General features: G+C 43.5%; 1 protein-coding gene across 1 annotated transcript in view; it reads left to right on the plus strand.

Moving 5' to 3' along the window:
• Positions 1-3,407: 3,407 nt before the first annotated feature.
• The window catches only part of ABR (ABR activator of RhoGEF and GTPase), a 2,680,879-nt gene continuing 2,665,558 nt past the window's right edge, over positions 3,408-18,728 (plus strand). Inside the window, exon 1 of the mRNA XM_044054480.1 lies at positions 3,408-4,564. Within this exon, the coding sequence (XP_043910415.1) occupies positions 3,523-4,564 (1,042 nt within the window). The 5' untranslated portion in view covers positions 3,408-3,522. The remainder of the gene's footprint in view (positions 4,565-18,728) is intronic.

Below are 18,728 nucleotides of genomic sequence, written 5' to 3' on the forward strand. Positions count from 1 at the left end.
GAGACACATGTTTTGGGAGGTAAGAAATATGCAGTTCAGCTTCTTTGTGAAACGCTTTCTAAATCAAAATCATGAGGGTTTTTTTTCTTTAATATTATGTATTATTCTGCTCCATGGAAAAAAGTTTACTAGTGATTGATAGTGTTTTGTCTTTTTTAATATTTAGAATTCTCAACTAGGAGTGTTGAAAAATATAGCTAATGAAACTGTTTTATTTGTGAAACACTGGATTTATAATAAGCATGCCTATTAGTTTGTCCAGTCAGCATGCACATTTTGAATATAATCTGTTTAGAATACCAGTCTAAGCAAAACACATAAAAGGCAGATTTCCTTTTTTAAATTTTGAAGAGAAGCTTCTCTCTTCAGGGAATGGCACACTACATGATGTGCTTCACTGATAGCACAACAGCCTAGACTCCTCCCTGGGTGGTCACGAAGACATGAAACTTCCATCCCTTATCAGGTCTTAGCCATAGGTATTTGTGCACTTGTTTCAGTCCAGCTTTACTATCATAACGCCTCTCATCTTAGGCTTCTTGACACAGACTGCAACTCCATAATTGTACAGCTAAGTTACTTACTGACACAGATATGTATGAGAACATTGCCTCTCTCTTGTAGAGCCTTCAGTAACTGCCCACAGCATCCAGAACAACTGTCATGAAATTGGTATTAACTTACTCAGCTCTACTTCTCTGGAACCGAGCCTGTAATATGAGCTTTAGTTCTCTACTTTCCCATCTGCCAACTTCACTCTGATGATGAGGGATGGTTAGTGATATACATCTGGAAATGAAGGCAGGAACTCATATGACCACCAAGAGCCAATACTCTGAATTTACTACCTCACTACCTTCTGTATACTTCTATCAAAGCCTGTTTATGAGGTCCATTAAGACCCATTTTTAAAAGAACTTTTTAAATACCGGACCTAATTTATCCATTTATAGTAGCCTTTATTAAATTGTCATCTTATTTTAAGTTCTGTATGTATTTTAGGGTTTAAACATTTTAAGAAATTGAAACTTAAGCTCATGAAAACCCACCATTCACCCCATTATGACCTGTAACCTTTAAAGACTAATGTGTACTCAACATACTGATGTAGCCTTTTCTTCTGCTAGAGAAGTTGTAGAACAGCTTCACTCTAAAAATAATCTCCTTTCCTGGCCCCACAGATCTTATGATTGGCAAGCCATGTATCTTCATACACTGATGGCAGCCTCTTTGTTAATGGTTCCACTAACATACCTGCACATGTGCAACTCACAACAGACCAAAAATCTCAGTGGTCGCAGGACTGCTTGACTATGAAGAATTGGATTTATTACTTCCTGTTGCCAATGGGCAATCCTTTGGTGGATAGCTCCTTTGAATCTGCTGTTGGGTACTCCACTACATCCTTAAAGTCCACTGACAAAGATGACCACAGATACATCTAGTGTGGGATAGATTAGTCTGTCCAGGTTTTGTGAGCTGCATACAAGACTGACCATAACATCAGGATTTTAAAATAATAGCAGCAAATTTGAATCTGCAGAAGCTCTGCCATTCAGAGCAAAGTGGTTGAGAGGTGTTGACAAAGAGATAGTGGTTAGTAGTGGAACACTTTCTTTCTTTCTTTTCATCTGGCTAGGTAAACCTGTCAGAAGATCATTTTCAGTCAAGGCCTGGACCGAAAACAAAACATTGACATTTCACCTGAAAGCGTGCTAAACAGTAAACGACAAAACCAGTTGTCAAAATAATACAAAACAGTTATTACAATCAAGCAAAACAGTTATAATGCAATAACTTTATGTGACAGCACCTACACAGATGTCTTCAAGTATTAGGAACTTTTTAGTTTATTTTATATAACCAAATATTATAGGTTCCAGTTTGAAATCATTTGGAAGAGATGTCTATCTGAGAAAACATGTTCTCAATTATTGTGTTAAAAAGTAGGAAACTTGCTTGCATCGTGTGAATCTTGACAACAAAGAATAACACTGTAAAATTCCACAGATGAACTTCCAATGTTACAACTGCCTCAATCCTTAATATGACCCCCCAGCGTACAAATAAACCCAAGACTCCTCCCCGCACTTTCCAACAAAGCGTAAATCACAGGCTAAGCTCTTGGTGGAATCCTTACCCCAATAACTAGTAAAATACAGAACCTCCCAAGAAGAAGGAAACCACACTCACTACAATTCCAGTCTCACATAGACCTATAATAGGAGGCAAACCAAACACATAGGCAGTGGCAGTGGTTATGTTGGTGCAATCACAGCGGTTGGTTCCTCTGGGGTTCCTTTCTGTTGGTGCTGGGGTGCCTGTGTGTGCCCTGTGTTAGTCATACTTGTGTTCTCGGTCCTCCGGTTTCCTCCCGCTCTCCCACTTCAAAGACACGGATCTGAGCATTTCTCCCCGGAAAACAAAAAACAGGCTCTGGAACCTAGTCGGACATTCCCGGTCAACAAATGATAAATAAATAAATAAATAAATAAAATAAATATGCTGCCCGGTTAAAGAATCAAATCTCTTGAGCTATATTTCGAGACCTTGAACCTCAGCACTGAAATAAATAGGACATGCTGGAGGGACAGATATCTATCCATAACCTCTCTTTTTCCCATTTTTGCACATGGGGATAAGGGTATCACATCAACAGCGGCCATTGTTTACAGCCAATAGTCACAACGCCGGGTGACTGGATGGAATTTTTATTACAAAGAAAAAATACCATAATTCTGGGGTGCATATCTCTTAATTGCCTAGTTTTTCGCAGAATGTCCAGTTTTTTTAGGGCTTCTTCATAAAATTTGCAGTTTCTGGCAAAGGAGTGAGGACCGAATTCACCAAAAATACTACATTTGAGTTTTCAACTTCCTATTCTTCAGAACATGTACGGTGACACAAAACCTTTTATTCTAGCAACTTTCCAAGTTTATAAGAGCAAAATTTAAATGTGGCCCTATTTTGGGGTCTTTGTCCTCTCATTATTTTTGGCTTGTCCAGATTTTTTCTGGAAAGAGGTTAAAATGTATGCTGAGATTCTTCATATCAGTAACTCGAGTCTCGAAAGCTTCTTATGAGCTAATCTGAGAATTCTTACAGACAGCAAACTGACATAAGACGTAGTGCTTTACTTAGTGTCATTATATAGCATGACCCAGATTAAAGCCACGTGAAAGATTACAAGACGCTTCTTCTACAAAACTGCATTTGTACGGGAAAAGGTGTACACCATGACTGCGGTTGATAGAAGGTGTCGAATTTGTGGGCAGGTAGATTTAAATTGTGAGGGGCGTGGTAATGAATGAGGCGGGGGAATGTAGCCGGAAGCAGTTACGCTAAGAAAAGTTTGTCTTATGAATTGTTGAAGAACGTAGTAGCGGCTGTAAAGTGTAGTGCCTTGTCAAGTTGTGCCGGACGATAGTGCAGGATCTGTGCAGCAGTGTTTTCCAAGCCATCCACTAGCTGGGGACACCTGGCGCGTGGTGTAGCCTACCTCGTGTGGCGCTTGATTGTCGGATGGACCGGGCAACAGGCATGGGAGAGGTGCAGAAAGAATTTGAGCAGCACTGGAGGACTGAGTTCCCGGAGGGTGATGCACCCTTGTTGCAGCTTGGCTCTCTGGCCGACATAGAAGCTGAGTTGGAGCGGTGCCGGAGTGAGCAGAAGCGCTTACAGGGGCTCCTTAACCGGGAGAAATTCAAATGCATTTACCTACAGACTCGACTGGCTAAGGAGCGTAGGTGCTATGACAAGGATAGATGGGAGACACGGGACCAGAGGGCAAGTGTGACAGAGGAGCAGGGAGAAAACGAGGTGGAAGAGGAGGCATCCAGTACGGCAGCAGCTGCCGAGGAGCTAGAACCAAGCACCTGTGCACAATTTAAAAAGCAAGAGGATGCCGAGTCTAAAAATGGGCCAAACCAGGAGTCTGGGAGGGTAACACCTGTCAATATTGACGATGATATTCAGAATTCTGACAGTAACGAACACCAGATGGAAAGTCACCTTACTGTTAACAAACAAGAACCAGACTGTAAAACTGTGAACCAGACAGAAAGTCACATTGCTGGCAACATACAAGAACCTGAATATGAAAATGTAAAGTTTTTTAGGGAGAGTAATGTTTCACCTGTTGATAATCTTGTTGAAGAAAAACACGTTTACTCCACAGTATGTAAGAAACAACCTACAGAGGATAAGGAGGATGAGCTAAGTGACCATGACTATGAAGATGTGGACCTCAATGAAGGGTTTGTGACCAGTAATCTGATTACTCCCAAAAGCTGTCAGGACCAACAGTCTCCTGTGACACTGAGACGGAAGGCCATAAGCAACCATCGACTAAGCCGGGAGATGGACTCAGGAGGAGAAGAAAAGGAGGGCAGCAAGTCACCCATCACCCTTCGAAGGGACACTGTAGGAGCCAACAGAAAGATCTTTGCAGGATACAAAAAGTTCTTATTTGTTCCCATCAGGAATGTATTGCGGGGGTCTGGTGGTAGCTCTCCAGAAAGGGATAGCAACAACAGCTCTGATCAAGAAGATGACTCCTCAGTGGGTAAGAAGTTCAGGAACAGTTTTGTTTCTTGGTGTGTCTGTGTGATCTTTGCATAGTCATGGCATAACTGTATTAGTGTAGGAAACATTGTATTGTGTTCTGTGGAAGAAGGTTTTGCATTGTTTGAATACTGCAGTACACTCAGAACATTCAGTACTTGTTTAAAAAAAAATCAAGAAAAAAATAAGGGACAAGATGACATTGGCCGTAGGAATTAGTCTGACACATGCCATATTACAGTGTTTAGCACAACTGAACAGAGCTGAATTTTAGTGCACACAGCACAGGGGATATTACTAAATAGTGAGTAATTTGTGAACTTCAGCCAGTCCTATCTCCTCAACTTATCAGTATTAAAGTGGTGTGACAAAAAGCACAGATGTAATTCAGAAACTTAATACACAGGAATAGCCAGGTCAAGGTAATTTTACTGGAAGAGGTAGGAATAGGGAGAAACTGCAGTGAGGCTTAATTGCTGCTATAGTGGAAGTGGTACTCCTCTGATATAGGAGGAGGATCTTAAGCACTGTGAGTGAATGACTCGCTCACTATTTTTGGCTAAAGCACTATTTTTTTTTTAAACTATACAAGAAGTTGTGCTTAGTATAATAAATTAACAGTGCTAATTTACTTTAACAGCTCAAGACTAGTGTATTCCATTGAGAAGTAAGTAAAAATGACGGGGATCTTTAAGGAGATACTGACATGGGTCACATTTTAATGCCTCCACAAAGCACTTGATGTGCCTTCGAAATCCCTGGCTACTATGCAAGTGCAGTCTCTTAACTTTTCCACTGATTGTTTTCACCCATGCCTCAAGCTAAATATCCTAGGCTGGTCCTTTGGCATCCTTAAAATACAGCCTTAATGTCTGAAATGCACAGACTGAGAATTAAGGAAGAGTGTAACAGTTTAAACAGCTAGAGGATCTCTACCTTTAGCAGGCAAAGAATCACTATCTGTGTCAGGCTGAAGGATCACTATCTGTGTCAGGCTGAAGGATCACTATCTGTGTCAGGCTGAAGGATCACTATCTGTGCCAGGCTGAAGGATCACCATCTGTGCCAGGCTGAAGGATCACCATCTGTGCCAGGCTGATCAGACCTGAAGGCACACCCCTCGACTTCATTGCTCAGAAATTCTGGACAAAGTAAAAAATAATGAAGGTACAAAAGGACAAAATTAGAGCCTTTTTTAAATATTCCTCTAATGCACTTTTAAACTGAAGCACAATATACCACAGTAAGTTAAAATGAAGTTGTTAATCTTCATGTCCTAGCAAAAGAGGATTTAAGCATACTGTTTTTCATTTGGTATATCACTAACTGCATAGATGAGTAATTGCCCCGTACTAGTCTGATAGACTGCTTTATCAAAAAAAAAAATCATCATATTCTATTCCATAGAACCAGAATATAAAGTGCCCAACCCCTTTTAGTCTATTTTACACTCTTAAAATTAGCAGTTGTCCACTTAAACAGCTAAAGCTCAAGTTATCCCCTCTTTCATATCTAACTGCTTAGTGCACCCTACAGTGCTTTGGATATTAACACATTTTTCCATCATACCTTTAAAATCTGCAACATCTATTGCAAAACCACCAATTATTGGAGAGCCCACATTCTGCCTGTCAATAGTCATAGGTTCATACTAGGCTATCTGCCCTAGGGCATTTATAAGCCTAGCCAGAACGTGTTTGGCTTTCGCCACCCATTTTAAATTTATTTTGCTATGCCCTTTTTTTGAGGTTAGTATACTGTGCCTCTGTCTAACAGTGACACAGAAGTGATACCGGAGTAAACCTACGATCTCCCATCCACTCATCAAGATTCCTCTTGAAGAGAGTCAATGAGGGACTCTGCCTAACCTGGACTGGGATTTTATTCCAGAGTGAAGGGAGCCTCTGGGTTATGAATCTGTCCCTCCAGCATGTCCTATTTATTTCAGTGCTGAGGTTCAAGTCTCTCAAGCACGTGGCTCGATGGGATTTGGATTTTCTGAGGTGCAGCATGTCCATTAATTCCGGGTTAGACATGGCTTTATACGTCAGGCACAGATCGCCTCTGAACAGGCGGTATGCCACTGAGTAGAGCTGGAGTTTCTTTAACCGGGCAGCATATGGCATCTGTTTGAGCCCTTTGATCCTCTTGGTGAGGTACTTTTGGGGTCTTTCCAGTTGCTGCAGGTGTCTGGTAAGGTACATCCCAAAGGGGCATTGTACTCAATTATGGGCCTGATGAGGGATGAGTAAAGAGGCACGATGATGTCCCCTGATCTAGATGTGAATCCCTTCATGATTAGGTGGGCTATATAAAATGTTTTTCTAACCACTTTGTACGTGGTTGTCAAATGAGAGATTGCTATCAACTTGGGTCCCCAGGTCCCTAATTACTTCTTCTGTACTTAATGGATTACCACCTATGTGGTAATTTGTGGGCACTTTGTTTTTGCCAAAGGGGATGACTATACACTTTTTGGCATTTAGCTTGAGGCCATGGCTTTGGCACCAGTTGTCTGTTACTATGAGGCCCTTTTGGAGAATGCTTGTGTCGACTGGAGAGTCTATTATGGCGTCCAGTTTGCAGTCATCTGCGAACTTGGTCAGCCACAGTCCTTCCGTGTTGGCCTGTACCTCCGAGAAATATATACCAAACAAGAGAGGTCCCAGGACTGAGCCTTGTGGGACACCACTTGTAACTGGTTTTGAGTCTGACATGGCTCCAGCAATTCTAACCATGTGGGTTCTGTCCTTGAGCCAGTTTGCAATCCATCTAGTGGCATAGGGGTTTATATTTAAGCTGGTGAGCTTATCTATAATGCCCGAGTGGGGTATTGTATCGAAGGCTTTTGCGAAGTCCAGGTAGGCTGTGTGGACCACCTTCCCCTCGTCAATGGCCTTCGTGATTGTTTCAAAGAAATCGACCAGGTTTAAGAGGCAGGATCTGCCCTTAACAAATCCGAACTGGGTAGCATCCAGTGTTTGTAGGTCCCCAATATCTTTATTTATGAGATCCATGATGATCCTTTCCATAGCTTTGCAGACCAAGCTAGTCAGGCTTGTTTCCAGGATCCGTTGAGGCATCACCTTTATGGAGAGGGACCACTGTTGCTGTACGCCACTCTTTGGGCACATATCCTGTAGTAAGGCTGAGATTGAACAGTAGTTTTATGTTTGGGTTTAGCTCTTCTTGGAGTTCATGTAGGATGCAGCCCGGGACACCATCTGGTCCCATTGATGCTGTGTTTTTTGCTTTGGAGAGGGCGGCTCTTACCTGAGCATCTGAGATGTCAGGGGGGCAGCACTCTGCTGGGATAGATATTTGCCCTTTTGGTGGGGAGAAGTTTGCACTGAACCTGTCAGCTAGGATGTTGGCAATGTCTGTGGGTTCGGTGTATTTTTTGTCATTTTGGACTAATTCTGAGCATATCTGGGAATTACCACCCAGGTTCCTAACATAACTAAAGAAAGCCTTGTGATTATCCTTAGTGTCCTGTGCAATCTTTCTCTCGAAGCTGGCCTTAGATGATTTTATGTGTGCCCGTAGTTTTTTGCTAATACTGATCAGTGATGCCTTCCCTTTTTGGGATTTTGCTCTATCATTTAGTAGCTTCCTCCTTCTATTGTATAGTTTGTTTATGGCTGGGGTCCACCAGACAGGACGTCTGCCTTTGGAGGATTGGGTCTTGGTTTTATTTGGGATCGCATGATCCATGCATTCCTGAAGGGATTAGTGTTTGTTTTGTTTCTGGTGAGAGAAGGAGCACAGGGACATTATTTCCTGGAGACTGTTGATCACCAGAAAGCTTAATAACTGCTGCAGAGGTGACAGCTTGGAAATGTGTGCGTATATTCTGCTCTTGGTGAGAGTAGGAGCAGCGTGCATTGATTCCTGACTGTTTCTGGTTGAGCAGTGAGTGTCTGTGCTTGATGTTACTGATTGGTCTGGTTGGTATTCAAAGCATCTACTAGGAAAATTTTACAACAAGCTTACAAGCCCTTGCATTACCTGGGACAAGACTGTGGATCAGCAAACAGGCTATGGCTTGCTTCTCATCTTGGGGCTGGTGCTAATGTTTTGCTTCTGGTGGGAGAAGAAGCAAAGGAGCATTGTATCTCAGCAGAGTGAACTTGTGGTGAGACCAGCACTAGCAGTAGCCATTCACACAACTCATGTCTTTTCATCATTCTTGGCAGGCTATGTCTTTGTTTTCAGTAAGTGCTGCCTTATTTTTATTACTTCAGAATATCTGCCTAAATGCTTCATCCTTAAATTTTCAAGGTTTACTTATTAGTTTCCCCTCAAGTGTGACATTTTTTCCTGTAAAAGCAAATTTGAAATTTTACCAATACTTAGTTGCACACAGGACAACTAGTTTGCAGTGACTAGCACTGTCTACAGCTTTGCAAACCGGGTACTCCTGACATTGCTTTATATTCTCACTCCAACTGTCTAATCAATAAAAAGGGGTCTGTTACCATGGATATGAACTTTCCCACTATCTCCGTTACCAGCTTGGTGGATAATGAGCATCCTGTGGCAATCCAAACAAACTGATATGGTATGTGAGAGATGTATTTACCCAACGTCACTGGAGGCAAAGCTGTCACATAAAAGTACTCCTAATGTTGATAAGGCTTTCAGTAGTAGACATGCTGCATCCGTCACACAAAACTCAAAGCAGACATATAGACCTACATATGCTGAGCCACATAAATGTAACCTTCCCAAACCCCAAAGACCTCCTAGATAAAGTACACAAAACAAATACCCTCATCAGCCCCAAATGCACTTTTTCAAAACAACACCCACATCAACACATAACAGACACATCTCATAGAGCCTCTACTTCTAAGCCCATAAGGCAAGCTGCCACACAATCCAACATTCTTGTCTTTGGAGGCTCCATCATGTGACACACTGATGCCCCTCTCACCAGGCTGAGTAAGGAGGAAGTCACCATCAGTTGCTTATCAGGGGCAAGGATCTGCCACATTACACACACACACTCAAGATATTGGACCTTAAGCACCAGTATGACTGAGTCATAGTCCATGTGGGTGTAAATGGCCTGAGACATACCTCCCTAGACTATATGAAGAGAGACCTCCTGGAGTTCTCGGAATATGTGTCCTAGGCTGGTATGAGCCTAGCATTGAGCAGCATTTTACCATCTCCAAGGACGATACCACAATACGAACAAAAGGTGACTGACTAATAATTGGCTTAGTTTCTAGTGTCATTCTAAGGGGGTGCAATATTTGTCATCATGGAAGGAGATGGTCAACAGATCATGCTGCTTTGCCAGGGATGGTCGGCACCTCTCCCATCTAGGCTTTTGAAAATTAGCTAAAACACTGTCTTTTCCCATAGTGCCTTTTTTACGCAATGCCAGAATGAAAGTACTTCCAATATAGCAGATCAAAACCAAGAAAATATAAAGGTATTACTGCTAAATGCTAGGAGGCTAAACAAAAAAGAAAACTTCATTCCGTAGAGGCTGTTTTCACCCTAGAGAATGCTGATGTCTGTTCAGTCACTGAGACATGGTTTAAAGCCGTGGATAGCACACCAACAGTGCAAGGTTATAATGCCTTCCACACATTTAGACCAGCTACTACAGAGCGTGGGACTATAGGTGGAGGTGTTTCGATTTATATCAAAAATAAATATGCCTCAAGTCTGATCAAACAGGGCAATGCACTTGAGCTGCTCCATGTTCAAATCACTATAGGCAAAATCCAGTAGCACTTACTTGCAAGCTCAATGTCCAGGAAATCCATACCATGTATTTAAACTTATTAGAAACACTAACCATCTAGCCCAATACCATATTCATGTTTATAGGTGTGTACTAGGCTAATGGCCCAGGAGCCTTTACAAGCCTAGTGCATAGAAGTGCCCTGGCATCATGTCGCCCGACGTTAGTTCCCAGTGCCTCTATCAAGTAGAGCCACTGGACTGATCCCCAGGGTGAACTTTTTATTACCCATCCACTCATCAAGATTTCTCTTGAAGAGGGACAGTAAGGTGCTCTGCTTGACCTGTATGAGAAGTCTATTCCAGAGCATGGACAGTCTCTGGGTGAGGAACCTATCCTTTCAGCATGTTCTCTCGATTGTGGTATTGAGGTCGAGTCTCTGGAGCTTGTGGTGTGGAGGGCTTGGGATTTCTTTAGATTTAGCATTTCTAACACATCTGGGTCAGACATGACTTTGTAAGTCCAGCAAAGATCGCCTCTAAGTAGGCGATATGAGACAGAGAATAGCTGGAGTCTTCTGAGTCTGTCCATGTAGGACATAGGTTCATAGGTAGGTATTAGGCTATTGGCCCTGGGGCCTATATAAGCCTAGTCAAATGGTACCCTGGCTTTTGCCACCCAAGAAATTTATTTTCCTGTGCCCCTGTCAAGCAGAGCCACAGACGTGATTCCCGGGGTACATTTCCTATCTCCCATCCAATCATCAAGATTTTTAGAGTGCTAATGAGGAGCTTTGTTTGATATAGGTAGGTAGCTTGTTCCAGAGTATGGGAAGTCTCTGGGATAGGAATCTATCCCTCCAGCTTGTTCTGTTTATTGTGGTGACAAGGTTTAGGTCCCTAGAGCGTGTAGCTTGGAGGGATTGGGATTTCTTTAAGTGGAGCATGTCCAACAGCTCTGGGTTTGACATAGCTTTGTATGTTAGGCAGAGATTGCCTCTGAGTATGCGATATGCAACAGAGTAAAGCTGGAGTTTTTTAAGACTGTCTCCATAGGGCATCTGTTTGAGGCCGGTAATCCTCTTTGTGAGGTATTTCTGCGAGCTTTCCAGTTGTTGTAGATGTCTTGTGAGGTCCATACCAAAAAGGGCATTGTACTCTATAATGGGTCTAATGAGTGACGAGTAGAGAACAATGACCTCTTTTTTTTTTTCCTGGATGAGAAACCTTTTGTGATGGGGTATGCCACATAGAAGGATTTCCTGACTACTGTGGTGATGTGATTATCAAAGGAGAGACTACTGTCCACCTGTGTCCCAAGGTCTCTTATCACACATTCGGTGTTAAGTAGACTACCGCCTATGTGGTAGTTCATGGGTACAGAGGTTTTACCAAAAGGGATGACAATGCAATTTTTGGCATTGAGCTTGAGGCCATGGCTTTGACACCAGACATCTGTCTTAGTGAGGCTCTTTTGTAGGATGTCCACATCGTTAGAAGTTTTGATTATGGCTTTTAGTTTGCAGTCATCTGCAGACTTTGTTAGCCAAAGACCTTCTGTGTTAGCCTGTACTTCAGAGAAGTAGATACCAAACAGGAGAGGACCCAGGACTGAACCCTGTGGTACTACACTTGTCACTGGTATGAAGTCTGATTTGGAGTCTACTACTTTCACAGTGTGGGTTCTGTTAGTGAGCCAGTTGGCAACCCATCTTGTGACATAGGGATTTATATCTAGGTTAGTGAGTTTATCTATAATTCCAAAGTGGGGGATGGTGTTGAAAGCCTTGACGAGATCTAGATAGGCTGTGTGAAGCACCTTACCCTCATCTACGGCTTTGGTGACCGCTTTAAAGAAGTCTGTCAGGTTTAGGAGACATGATCTGCCTTTTACAAACCCAACTGGGTAGGGTCCAGAGTTTGGAGATTACCAATGTCATTGTTTATAATTTCCACGATGATATGTTCCTTAGCCGTGCAGACCAGGTTTGTCAAGCTAATGGGGTGGTAGTTCCCAGGGTCTGTGGTGGCTCCCCCTTTGTGGAGTGGGATAACCATTGCTGTGTGCCATTCAGTGGGCACAAAGCCTGAGGTGAAGCTATGATTGAACATGGTACTTAGGTGGGGTGCCAGTTCGTGTAGAACACAGCCTGGGATGTTGTCGCCTGGGATGTTGTCAGGTCTGATTGGTGCTGTGTTCTTGGCTTTGGAGAGTGTGTGTTTTTTTACCTGTGCAGCCGTGATTACAGGAACTTTGCATTCTTCCGGTATAGAAATGGGCCCTTTAGGGGATGAGAGAGGGGTAAAGTTAGCACTGAACCTATCTGCTAGGATGCTGACAATCAGTTGGTTCTGTATATTTAGTGCCATTGTGCTGTAACTCAGAGCAGATCTGAGTGTTGCCATTGAGATTCTTGCCATAGCTATAGAATGCTTTGTGGTTGTCTTTAGAATAAGTGGCGATTTTGTTTTCGTAGCTAGCTTTGGAGGATTTTATGAGGGATCTCAGCCTTTGACCACGAGGCTCCATGGGTTCACTCAATTTTTTTTTTTTTTTTTTTTTTTTGCAACAGTTTCTTTCTTCTGTTGTAGAGTTTGTTTATGGCAGGGGACCACCAGATTGGCTTCCTTTTTTTGGAGGATAGCATCTTGGTTCTGTTAGGGATTGCATGATCTATGCACTAGTGCTTATAAAGTGCATTTGTGTAGGCTTCAGCAGTCGTACCTCTATTGTCCGTCAGCATGGGTGTCGTGAAGTTTGCCACTTCTGTCTTAAGAAGTGTGAAGTTGGCTTTGGAGAAATTTTTTATGGTGGTTTCCCAAATTGGGGGTGAGGGTGGGATGTGGATGTCTAGGGTGATTAGCTTGTGGTCAGATCTGACCAATGAGGAACTGACCTCTGGTGTGGAATACCGGTTGCCCATGTTGGTAATGACCAGGTCTAGGATATTGCTGCCTCTGGTGTAGGTGTGAATAAGATGATCCAAGGCGTTGGAATTTATGAATTCCAGAAAACGTTGAGCACAAGAGTTGGTACATGAGTAGTTTCCCAGTTAATGGTGGGGTAGTTGAAATCGCCCATTATTAGGGTGAGTGGGAATCCTAGGGCATGATGGGGGATCTGTGCAAGGTACAGTTTGGATTGCGGTCTTGCCTAGAGTTAGTTGAACTTGGATAATCTTGGATGCATTATGCTGAGCAACTAGCCTGGAGGTGTGGATATCCTTAATGAATATGGACACGCCTCCGCCTTTAGTGTTTTGGTCCAGGTTAGGTGTCCGAAAGGTGTGGTATGAATTATAGCTTGGTAATGCAGGGGTGCTCTCTGGAGCCTTGAACCAGGTCTCTGTCACTGCACAGATGTTCTCCATTTTAAGGAGTGCCTCAGGTGTTTAATGCCTAGGATTCTCTTCGTGAGGAAACTCTGTGGCCTCTCCAGCTGTTGCTGGTCTAGTGAGGTGCATGCCAAATGGGACATTATACTCAATGATTGGTCTAATGAGGGAAGAGTAGAGAGAGACAATGACCTCTTTCTTCCTGGATGCAAAAACCTTGGTAATGAGATGTGCGCATAGAAGGGCTTTCTGACCACAGTGGGAATATGGTAGTCAAAGTAGAGGTTGCTGTCAACCTAAGTTCCCAGATCTCTTATAATGCCTTCAGTGTTCAGTGGGCTCCCATCGATGTGGTAATTGGTGGGAACTGATTTTTTACCAAAGAGGATGACAACACATTTTTTGGCATTAAGATTAAGGCAATGGTTTTGACACCAGTCATTGGTCTCAGTGAGGCCTTTCTGTAGGATGTCTGCATCACTTGGGTAGTTAATAATGGCTCCCAGCTTGCAGTTATTTGCAAACTTGGTCAGCTAGAGTCCCTTTGTGTTGGCCTGGACTTTTGAGAAGTAGATGCCGAACAGGAGAGGACTCGGGTCCGATCCCTGTGGGACTCCACTCGTGACTGGTCGGCTATCTGACGGAGTCTTCTACTTTCGCACTGTGTGTTCTAACTGTGAGCCAATTTGCAACCCACCTAGTGATATAGGGGTTGATGCCTAGTTTGGTGAGTTTATCAATAATTCCTGAATGAGGAATGGTATCAAAAGCCTTGGCCAGATCGACGTACGCTGTATGCACTGCCTTACCTTCATCCACAGCCCTGATGACTGACTCAAAGAAGTCAAATCAGGTTGAGCAGGCATGATCTTCCTTCCACAAAGCCAAATTGCATGGGGTCCAGAGTTTGGAGATTTCCTATATCTTTATTAATCAGGTCCATGATGACGCACTCAGTAGTTTTACATATCAGACTCGTCATTCTAATGGGGCGATAATTCCCAGGGTCTGTAGTTGCTCCCCCTTTATGGAGAGGGATGACTGTAGCAGTGCGCCATTCAGTAGGCACAAAGCCTGAGGTGAGGCTGTGACTGAACAGGGCACACAGATGTGGTGCCAGTTCACTTTTTAGTTAATGTAGAACACAGCTAGGGGTATTATCGGGTCCCAGGAAGCTGTATTCTTGGCCTTGGACAATGCAGCTTTAACCTGTGCTGCAGTAATGCTGGGTGCCTGACATTGTTCCAGTATTGTGATTGGCCCTTTGGGGGGAGGGGTAAAGTTGGTACTGAATCTGTCAGCCAGTATGTTGTCAATATCTGTTGGCTCAGTATAGGAGGTACTGTTGTGCAGTAACTCGGAGCATATCTGGGTATTGCTGTGGAAGTTCTTGATGCAATTATAGAAGGCTTTGTGATTGCTTTTAGTGTCTGTTGCAATTTTGCCTTTATAGCTGGCTGTAGATGATTTGATGAGGGATCTCAACTTTTTGTTGAAGCTAATAAGGGAGTTTTTCCAGTTTTGGGACTTTACCTTTTTTCTGCAACAGTTTCTTCCTTCTGCTGTAGAGTTTATTAATGGCAGGGGACCACCAGATTAGCTTCCGTTTTTTTGAAGGAGACCGTCTTGTTTCTGTTTGGTGTGGCTAGTTCCATGCATTTATGTACAGTTTTGTACAGTGCATTGGTGTATGATCCGGCAGTCATGCAGCTATTTTTCGTTAGCATGGGTGCGGTGAAGTTAGCTGCCTCTGTTTTTAGGAGCCCAAAGTCAGGTTTGGAGAAGTTTTTCAAGGTGGTTACCTTTGCGGGGTGAGATGTGGATTTCCATGGTGATTAGCTTATGGTCAGAGCTGACCAGGGAGGGATTGACTACTGATGTAGAGCAATGGTCGCCCATGTTAGTAATAACCAGTTCAAGGATGTTGCTCCCTCTAGTGGGGGTCAGAATGAGTTGGTTCAGGGCATTGGAACTGATGAATTCCTGGAAGCGTTGGGCCAGTGTATTGTTGCTTGAGTAGTTCTCCCAGTTGATGGAGGAGTAGTTGAAGTCTCCTATTATGAGAGTGTTGGGTTGGACCTTGATAGATTCCAGGGTGCTTAGGAATGTGGATTGAGAGAGTAGGGACATGGTTGGGGACCTATGGTTGGCTATGACCTGGATCGACATCTTACCCAATGTTAGTTGTACCTGAAGTATCGCAGATGCGTTTTGCTGGGCTACTAGTCTGGAGGTGTGCATATCCTTTATGAATATGGAAACATAACCGCCTTTGGAGCTACGGTCCATGTTTCAGGGCCAAAAGGTGTGGAATGAGTTATAGCCTTGTAGGGCAGGGGTGCTTTTTGCTGCTTTAAACCAGGTCTCCGTTACAGCACAAATATCAGTGTTCTCAATTTTGATGAGTGCTTCAAGTGAGCGCATCTTGAGAGTTTGACTTCTAGCATTGAGCAGCATAACCCTCAGATTGTATTTATTTATAGCTGTTACCGTGGTAATTTGGTTTTTGGAACATCACCTAAAAAGGCACTATAGGGATGGCAAGAGCCTTAGCCAGTACCTGGAAACCCAGGCGTGACAGATGCAGGCCATTTCTGGCAAAGCATTGAGGTCTGTCAATCATATCATCCCAAGCAGACAGATACTGGATCTCCTTAGAATGACAAAAGAAACTTAGCCAATTGTTGAAGTCAATAATTTTTTGGTTGTACTGCGGTATCATTCTGGGTGATGGTAGGATGCTGTTCAGGGCTAGGGTCATACCTGCCTGGGCCACATAATCCATGAGCTCCACCATATCTCTTTTCATGTAGTCCAGGGAGGTGCATCTCGGGTCATTCACACCCACATGGATAATGACAGGGTCGTACTTGTTGTGGAGTGACCTGAGTGCATGTGTTATGTGTCAGATTCTGGCTTCAACCTAGTGAGTGGGACATCTGTGTGCCTCACTATTGAGTCACTTATGATTAGTGTATTGGGCAAGGTGTTTAGCCTTATGGGCTTTGGTTGAGGGGCACACTGTGGGGGTGAGCTATGTGTCCTGTGGTTTGTACTGTGTTGTGGTGGTCGAGTTTGTTTCTGTCTTGGAGTCTCTGCTGTTTGGGTAAATTTCTATTGAGAGCCTCCACGAAGGTGGGTGTGTGGTTTGTGTTTTTAGATGAGCGATGTGATGATGGGTGTTCTGGAGGACTGTGTTCCATGTGGTGTGGTGCAGGTGTTGACCTTCTCCTTTTGACCAGCTAGTCCAGTCTTGGCTGTAGAGTGCGTAGCTTCCAATTTGGTGATAAGTGCATCTCTCACAAGTCTTGAGTGTTGGGAGGTAAGAGGAGACAGTTGTCTCTGTACAGGAGGCAGTTGCTACACTGCCTCAGAATGCCCAAATGCACCAGGTTAATAGGAGAAAGCACAGGGAACTGCCATTTAATCATGCCAGGAGGGGTGGTCATAACTGCTAAGTACTGGAGCTATTTCTGTGAAGAACAACTAGTGCTGATGGCACTTAGGTGTGCTACAATAATTGCTGCAAAAACCTGTTGAAGTGCAAAGCGATTAAGCTGTGTGAAGTGTAAAAGAGAAAGATGTAGCAAGATTCAAGGGAAAAACTGAAGAACAGACTTTCTGGCACCAGTAATAGTTTACCTCAGCTCAGCGCCAGTAGGCGGAGCTTAAACAAGCAACTTTAATTTCTCCACTATTAACTGGGAATCCTATATGACACCAAACATACAAGCACAGAGATTCCCAGGTTTTGTAAACACAAACTCCCTGGACCAGATTGTCAATACACCAACCAGGGGTGCAACCATACTGGATCTGGTCTTTACTAATATGGGAGAGTGCTGCACACCCCCTAGTGTAATGTCTTCCCTGGTAAGGTCAGACCACAAAGTGGTCTCCTTTGAAGTAAAAATAAAACCCGAACCCCCAGCTAACCCTGGAATATTCAGGAACTACTCTAAGGCTAGCTTCCTGATGGTGATAACCTGGCAAAATGTCAAGCCCCCATAAACTCTGAGAACACTGCTGCCTATGCAGAATTGTTCACAGAAACCCTGTACAAGAGTGTTAATAGCTGCATTGAGGCAGCTGTACCCACCAAGAAGAACTACAGAACTAACTCAAAAAACAAGCCACCCTAGTAGAATCATAAAATCAGTAGGTAGAAGAGGGAAAATCATGGCAAAAATTACAAGGTGCAGCACCCATCAAGGTAAAAGCTCTCTCCTTAAACTAAACAAATGACGTAGAGAACAAGTAAAGTCTACCAAAACCAAATCTGAGGTAAATTTGGCTGCCCAGGCCAAGGACAACCAGAAGACATTCTTTAGCTATGTCTGCAACCTCAAAGACCGTGCATAATTGCGTGCAAAGCTCATTGTAAATGGAGCCACCTATACTGAGCCAGAAGATATAGCAAACCTACTGGCCGATAACTTCAGCTCCAACTTTACCCCTGCCCCCCTCAACCTTCCTCAGGGAATACCATCAAATATAACTCCACCTGCTTTCACTAGGGGGCAGGCCTTTAATGCTCTCTCTAAGCCCAAGAACACCGCATCAATGGGCCCAGATAATATCCCAGGATGCCTTGTAAAGAGCATGAAACATGACCTGTCAGACCCTCTGGAATTGCTATGTAACTGTAGCCTCCAAACAGGCTTCATGCCTCATGAATGGAGAACAGCAACAGTCATCCCTCCACATGAAGGTGGGCCATCTTCAGACCCTGGAAACTACAGATCCATAAGTCTCACTAGTCTTATTTGTAAAGCCATGGAATTATCATGGAAATGATCAATAATGATATAGTAGACCTCCAGACACTGGTCCGAGTCCAGTTTGGTTTCAAGGGCAAGTCATGCCTACTCAACTTGGTGGGCTTCTTTTGAGAAGGTGACGAAAGCAATGGACGAGGCCAAAATGGTTCACACTGCCTGCCTTGACCTGGCCAAGGCATGTGACACAATTCCCCACTTGGGCATTGTTGACAAACTCTAGAGGTTAGGTACAAACCCATATGTCACCCTGTAGATAGCTAACTGGCTCACAGACAGGGCCCACAAAGTTAGAATTGGGGCGTCCACCTCTACAAAGCGGCCAGTCACAACTAAAGTCCCTCTGGGATCA

The sequence above is a fragment of the Protopterus annectens genome, chromosome 13.part0 (genome assembly GCF_019279795.1).
Source record: "Protopterus annectens isolate FY-2018-M chromosome 13.part0, PAN1.0, whole genome shotgun sequence".
Classification (NCBI taxonomy): domain Eukaryota; kingdom Metazoa; phylum Chordata; order Ceratodontiformes; family Protopteridae; genus Protopterus; species Protopterus annectens.